Consider the following 8,353-nt stretch of genomic DNA (forward strand, 5'->3'; position numbering starts at 1 on the left):
CGTTATTATGACCATTAATGACATTAAAGTTAGGAACACTGCTAATGGATCGAGTATCACCCAAAAGTCGGGGAATCTCTGTAGGCCTACACACTCGATCAGCTCTCATGCACATACCTCATCAATGTCCACCGCGTACACCTGAGCAACAAACGTTCCCGCAGGTGAGTTCTCCTGTATGCTGACGTCATAGCTGGTCGGGTCAAACTCGGGGTCGTGGTCGTTGATATCGATGACCTTGATGTCGACGGTGCAATAGGCGTACCGGTAATCCGGATTGGGTTCCTCAGACGCCTGTGACGTCATCCCGACACAAACACACACGTGATGAAGTCTCTACTGTATAACGCTCGGTTCTAAATTAATAAGGTTCTATAATCGTGATGATTAAATGATTAATTTATGAATAATAATTTTTGAATAACTGAATGATTTTTTGAATAATAATAAGAGTTAATGCGCCAGACAAAAACATGCGACAAATAGAAATTCCAACTCTCGTTACTAAATTAATTAAACTCTGTAATTGCTATAATATGTAACAAATAAATAAATACGTATGCCTAATTTTCTAGAATTTTATAATAATAAAAGCAATGGCAGTCGGTATATTTCGCGGGCAGAATTTGCTACATTAATTCTCTTTTAATTCGCAAATACACAAATAATTAAAGTTAATAATTTCGCAGTCCTATGATGCACCCCAACACCCGCAAACTTACCACTCATTTACTCTGCTCCCGTGAAATACGGGTAACTCCCAATTTTAATTCATTTTTCTAATTCAATCTCATAATTTTAATCATTCGCCACGACATTTCTAACAACACAACTATCGACTACTCCACTGTTCACCAGATGGCGCCAGGGTGCAGCCCTTCCGCTCACCTTGATGGTGACATAAAAGTGTTGGATGTCATTGTCACGGTCGACCGGTTTGACGATGCGCAGCACTCCGGTGGTTGGATCAATCTCCAGGTAGGTCGGTGCGTCGGCCGCGGCAGCTCCCAGAGCCCTCACTGCGTCGCCCCGCAACAACAATGACGACATTAACGGTGGCGCCCCCTGACAGCGACGCATTGCGCCGCATTCACTCTTAAATAGAACCTCACGCCAACGGCATGAGCTGTTGTGTTGTGTGTGCTCACCCCCCACGTTAAGCCAGTGAGGTGTGAGCTAGCTGTTATATTCTGTGCACTCGCCCCCTCTCTTTATGAATCCCCGCATCAGGGCAATAAACAATGACTCACAGACTGACGGTGATTGTTATGGTGTTTTATGCTAACGTTCAAATGTATGGATATATACATAACATATATATATATATATATATATATATATATACATATATATGTGTATATATATACATATACATAAACATAAACATATACATATACATAATACCAAGAGCTAATAATACCTAGAGTNACATGTCACAGATTCGCATTCAGCTTTGGGCTGCTAAAAATGGCAAGGGCGTCACCTCGTCTCCTAAACTAAGTTCACTGCCACCTACGACTGAAGCATTTTTAGAGAATGTAAAACGTGCACACTACCAAGCCATTCTTTGGCGATCACTTTAGGAAAACAATCCCTTTTTGTTGGACCCTGAGGAATTTGGATGCATGAAGGAAAAGGACACAAAGACACTCACACCTGTCACACTTCCAGAAAATGCCTATTGTGCCCAAGAATATATCCTTCGCTTGATGAAATGTGGTTGTTCTGGTGATCGTCCATGCTCAAGAAAATGTTCATGCAAAGATGTCGTTCACTTACCATGCACAATGTTTTGTGCTTGCTACAGCATTGGTTGTTCTAGAGAGGGCTGATGGTTAGAGTTGGAACTGAAACACTTCTTACCAAAAATAAGACTATCAACTTTTGGGTAATAAAAACAGCTATTTTAGCACATTACTTGTCTTTCTTTTGTAATAGGTTGGTCAAAATTCAACATATTTGAACATGGGCGGTTTAAAATGATAGCAGGGCATCTCCTTGAACAAATTTAGGGGTAAAAGGCACCATTAGAGCCTGTTCTTAACCAAGGCAGGGGTCATAAAAGCAATATTCAAGATTTCGAGGAAGGTCAAAAATTGGTGACCTTTTGACCTCTAGTGACCTCATTATTCACCTATCATTAGAAAGAGCTCTTAAATACTAACATTTTGAGTGGTCACATGATCCATTAGCTTTAAAAACAACAGATCTAGTAGACTTTTTGTTTTCCCCACCCCTAATTTTTCGCCAATTTTTGAGTTGACGCTCTCAATACAAAAGTGTTAATACAGAAAATTGCTCAAGGGTGACGGGTGGTCATCCACCTAGAAAGTGAAGACCAACACATAGTCTACAAGAATCAGCAAAAAAAACACTTTAACTCTCAGTGCAGGGTATGACCCCATGGCTCCCGGACTATATATATATATATCAGGAGATATATGTATATATATACATATCCATAAACATAAACATATACATATACATAATACATGTATATACATATTCATATGCTGCTGTTGCTGCTACTGCTGCTGCTGCTACTGCTACTGCTGCTGCTGCTGCTGCTACTATTGCTGCTACTGCTGCTGGTGCTGCTGCTGCTACTGCTGCTGCTGGTGGTGCTGCTGCTACTACTGCTGCTGCTACTGCTGCTACTACTACTGCTGCTGCTGCTACTACTGCTACTGCTGCTACTACTGCTGCTACTGCTGCTGCTGCTGCTACTGCTGCTGCTGCTACTGCTGCTGCTGCTCCTGCTGCTACTACTACTGCTACTGCTGCTACTGCTGCTGCTGCTGCTACTGCTACTACTACTACTACTACTACTACTGCTGCTGCTACAGCTACTACTACTGCTGCTGCTGCCTTACCTTCCACGATCTCGTACACTATGGCGGCGTCCAGCCCCCGGTCCTGGTCAGCGGCCATGACGGTGACAACATCCTGCAAGCAGAGGGACAGCGGTCAAGGTCATGGTCAAGGTCAAGGTCGGGGTCAGCGCCTGAAGCGGTTGGAAGGTTGGAGAGGTGGGTGTGGATGAAGGGGTGTATGGGAGAAGAGGAGGGGTGGGGTTGGAAGGAAGGAGGGATGGGCGTGGAGGCAGGGGTGTATGGGAAGGAGGAGGGGTGGGGTTGGAAGGCTGGAGAGGTGGGTGTGGAGGCAGGGGTGTATGGGAAGGAGGAGGGGTGGGGTTGGAAGGCTGGAGAGGTGGGTGTGGAGGCAGGGGTGTATGGGGGAGGAGGAGGGCTGGGGTTGGAAGGCTGGATGGCTACCCAGGTGACTCTCACCTGTGGGGGAGATTTCTCTATCACAGAGGTCGTGTACGTGTCCTGTTGAAACATCGGTGGCATACGATCTGTATCGAGCACAGTGACCTCTACCGTCGTGCTGGTGACGTGCAGACCGTCCTGTCAATCATCGATCAATCATCATCAACAATCTGTCAATGCTGATGAAAAAACGCACGCACGCACGCACGCACGCACGCTCGCACCCCCCACCACACGCACGCACACGCACGCACGCACACACACATACACACACGCACACACACGCATGCACGCACGCACACACACGCACACGCACACGCACACGCACACACGCACACGCACACGCGCACACGCACACGCGCACGCACCCGCGCACGCCCACGCACGCACGCACGCGCGCACACCACCCACACGTATACACACACACACACACAACACACACACACACAACACACACACACACACACGCACGCACACACGCACGCACGCACACACGCACGCACACACGCACAGACACACGCACACGCACACGCACACACACGCACACACGCACGCACACACACACACACACACACACACACACACACACACACACACACTCACACTAGCTTCTATGATCAGTGAGTAATCGGCCGATTTTAGATTGTAGTCGAGCGCTGCTTGTAGGATCAGCATTGGATCGGTAACCTCATACAGACGAAACATGCCATCTGTGTTGCCGCCCTGTAATACCACAAGAACATGCTTCGAGTTTAGTACATCCCCTTCCCCTGATCTGAGAACATATATCAATGTACTACGTGTACATACATGTATCAATGTACTACATGTACATACATGTATCAATGTACAGATAGATATATACAGATATACAATGTATATTATATTGTTCTCAGCCCCTGATCACTCCCACCTGACTCCACTGACAAGCCTATATAAAATATATTGCAATTGTAATGTGATATTATATTTTATATTAATTAGTAAAACGTGTGTTTTTCAAGGAAAACACGCCAGAAACATTACTCATCTACCGATAGTATACCAAAACAAAAATTTCCAAGTGGCGTTTGTTCTCTTGTTTTGAATATTTTGACATACGATCGCTACTCATACGTCATGTCCTGCTGTGCAGAATACAGTGCAGGACCGTGTCATTTTTTCATCAGATATTATTTATATGTGGTTAACCATCATAATATGCATACTGGGATGTACATATAAATGTGTTTAAATGTGAATTTTGTGATCGAGTCTCATCCAGTCACTGAATCAGCAGCCTTGTGACATCCAATTATGAAGTTCCTGTGATCCCCTGTTATCGTAAGTTCTGAATTTTGCATCTGTTTTAATTAGTTACTAAGTATCACATTAGACCGCATATTCACAAAAATCTAGCTTCGGGGCCAGCTACCAATTTAATCAATACGTAAAATACAAGTATATTTCATTTCAGGCACTTCAATAATTTAAAATTGATTTTTGATATTTTATATGTACGTGGTATCTCTGAATTTACTGCCTTTTACATCCAGAATCGGTACAAACTGCAAAGTCATACTTAGTAACTTACCAATACCATAATACATAAGTTACACTCGGGACTATACAAAATCAGTATGTGTGTTACCCCAGTCATCAGCAACAACGGAAAAGCCTTGCCAATTACGTATGAATGATACTCCTAGTAAAGCGCATAGGGTCTATGTCCCCCAAGGTACTGCCGGAACGAACCCTGGATACGGTCCGGTATACCGGAACGTACCCTGGCAACTATCTGATATGGTTAGGGTTAGGGTTAGTGTTAGGGTTAGGGAGTAGGCGTAGGCGACTCCCTAGACTCGTTAGTCGAGTAGGCGAGGTACGGTCCGGCATATTAGATAGTCCCAGCAGAGCATATAAATCACGTTGATTTATATGCTCTGGTACCAGGGTACGTTCTGGTATACCGGACCGTACACAGGGTACGTTCCAGCAGTACCCTGGGGGACATAGACCCTATGCGCTTTACTAGGAGTATCATTCATACGTAATTTGCAAGGCTTTTCTGCTGCTGCTGAGGACTGGGGTAACACACATACTGATTTTGTATAGTCCCGAGTGTTGTACATTGAGTATAATTGAGTAAACGTTATCAAGTAAAGCTGGAGAAGGTCTGATGTTCCGCGAGGCTACTGCGGAACGTATCCTGGATACTCCGGCTTATTACCGGGACGAGTACCCTGGTACATGATCTAATAGTGCCAGGACCCGCGTACCTTCGCCTACTCCACTAACGAGTCTAGGGAGTCGCCTACGCCTAGCTCGCGGCTAACCCTGAACCCTAACGCTAACCCTAACGGGCTAACGCCTCCGTAATCAGATAGTTACCGAGGGTACCGTTTCCGGTATATACCGGACCGTACCGCAGTAAGCGTTCGCGGCAGTACGCCTGGGGAGCACATAGACCCTATGAGCAGCTAGTAGTAGCTTACCGCGCAGGGAAATTCTTTCTCCTAGCCCATGCTAGTACAGACCAGACTCGCAGTTCCAACTACAATTCTTTAATGACTAGGTTCAGAATATGCACTATCCTTTAAACTTTGCTCGTCTAATATAAGAGTTGCGAAGTTTAGCACTCAAGTTCATTGCGTGCTATCGAATGGTATGTGTCACAGCTACAGTATTGTCAGTAACAGTTGTATGAGTATACAGTTGTAATATTTACAAGGTTACGAGCGAGGTTAGATTGAGAGAGAGAGAGACGTGTGCATGCGTGCGTGCGTGCGTGCGTGTGTGCGTACGTGCGTGTGCGTGTGCGTGTGTGTGCGTGTGCGTGTGCGTGTGCGTGTGCGCGTGCGTGTGTGTGCGCGCGTGCGTACGTGTGTGTGTGCGTGTGCGTGCATGCGTGCGTGCATGCGTGTGTGGGGTATATATATATGTGTGTGGGAGAGGAAGGGTAGATGTCTACTCACCACTATGCTGTAGTCTAGCGTTTCGTAGTCGTTCATGTGGTCCTTATCCGTGGCGTAGATCTCAGTAAACACAGTCATATTAACCGGCATGTTCTGTCACGTAACACACACACGCTCTGTCAGCGAATCGCTAACACTGATACGTGGTAAATTGTAAATGAATAATACTATAAATTATAAATTGTAGCCTAAATGTAATTTGAAGTTGTACGTATTAGGATGTGATCTCTATCAATTTGTCGTATATATATACGATGGTATGCTATTCTTTAGGATGTGGCCTTCTATCAAGGTGTTGTATATATATACGATGGCATGGTTCATGTTTTATTTATAAGGGTGTGTTATATATCAGGGTGTTATATATATAATGTGTTATGTATAAGAGTGTGTTATATATCAGGGCGTGTTACGTATTATAACAGTGTGGTTTTTAACACAGACACTTGGAGCGTGTCAATAAAATAATATAATGCTAAATAAATACGAAATCTATTTACTATCAAAGTCTTAATGTTTCTCTACTCTCTTTCGCCTATTATTGCCGACAATTTCCTGTATATAATAATACGTGTCATTATGCGGCAGCGTACGCGCGGTGTACATGTCTATTGCAGAGAAGCGTTTGCACGGCATTTACAGGAAATTGTCGGCAATAATAGGCGAAAGAGAGTAGAGAAACATTAAGACTTTGGTAGTAAATAGATTTCGTATTTATTTAGTATTATATTTTATTGAAACGCTCCAAGTGCCGGTGGTCTGCCCCTCTCGCAGGTTCTCGCAATCAGAGGCATTGACGGCCAGCCAGGACAGCACGTTGCCCCGGTTACCGTCACACTTAGCACAAGTGCCTGTGTTAAAAACCACACTGTTATACTACGTAACACGCCCGGATACATAACACACTCTTATATATAAATGCATGTGGTTTTTAACCTCGTTTTACCTCGCTAATGATGAGCGTGTATGGTGTATTCTCGAAGATCGGTGGATTTGTGTTCTGATTCTCGATTGTGATCAGTAACGAGTTCTGAAAATAAATCAACATTTATTAGAAGAGTGAACTTTCTCCTCTCATATTCACCGTGGTGACACACACACACGCACGCATGTACTCACGCACACGCGCGCACACGCACACGCACACGCACACGCACACGCACACGCACACGCACACGCAAAACACACAGGTCACACACACACAATTTACAACGCAAGCGCAACACACGCACGACACACACGCCACAACGCACCCACGCACACACACCAACCGAACACCACACACAACACCAGGCACACAACAGACCCACACAGCACACCCCACACGCCACTACGCACACACGTACGCCACGCGCACGCGCACGCGCACAACAGCACGCTTCACGCACGCCACAGCAACGCACGCACGCACGCTACACGCACACGCCACACCACACGCACAGCGCACACACACACACACACCACACACACACATCACAAAATTACAACACGCACGCACACACCACAGGCCCCACGCACACGCATCAACACCGCACAGTCGCAACACGCACGACACAAGACCAACCGCCCAGCACACGACACACACGCACGCACACACGACAACACACACCACGCACACACACACACGCACAGCCACACACAGCCCAGACGTGCACACACGCACGACACGCACACACGCACCACCACGCGACCCCAGACACACACACACCGCACTCCATAGCACACACACCCGGTTAGTCCCCGACACGCACGTCTCACGATGGTCACCACGCAAACACGCATAAGTAAGGCAGACAAGCTCAGAGGTACTCGGTCATCTCCTCGTCATCGCAAGATTGGGAACGGCTTGCTCTCAACGCCGCCCGCCTAGGCGTAAGCCAGGCGTTACTGTGTGGCAATCTGAAGGGAATATGTTGTTGGCTTACCAGTTTCGCCTGTGCTGGCAATTTCTATTCCTATCATCATGTTCTCCGTGGCCGGGCAAAATGTAGTACTGGAAAAGAGAGAAAGAGATAGATGAGACACACGGCAGAAAGCGTAGAAAGAGGAGAGGAGAGACTAGTAAGAGAGAGAGAGAGAGACGAGAGAGAGAGTTACGAGAGAGGATGAGAGAGAGGAGAGATCCCA

The 8,353-nt window shown here is 46.0% G+C and overlaps 1 protein-coding gene across 1 annotated transcript; it reads right to left on the reverse strand.

Moving 5' to 3' along the window:
• Positions 1–117: 117 nt before the first annotated feature.
• LOC106819108 (protocadherin Fat 1-like) lies at positions 118–6,272 on the reverse strand (the record flags this gene model as incomplete). Its single annotated transcript, XM_014823772.1, has 6 exons — positions 6,227–6,272; positions 3,876–3,995; positions 3,291–3,410; positions 2,874–2,946; positions 889–1,019; positions 118–294 (listed from the first exon to the last, which is right to left on the reverse strand). Coding segments are annotated over exons 1-6 (657 nt in total), but the record flags the coding sequence as incomplete, so codon positions are not given.
• Between the last annotated feature and the right edge of the window lie 2,081 nt (positions 6,273–8,353).

This window comes from Priapulus caudatus, unplaced genomic scaffold, assembly GCF_000485595.1.
Source record: "Priapulus caudatus unplaced genomic scaffold, Priapulus_caudatus-5.0.1 Scaffold2836, whole genome shotgun sequence".
NCBI lineage: Eukaryota > Metazoa > Priapulida > Priapulimorpha > Priapulimorphida > Priapulidae > Priapulus > Priapulus caudatus.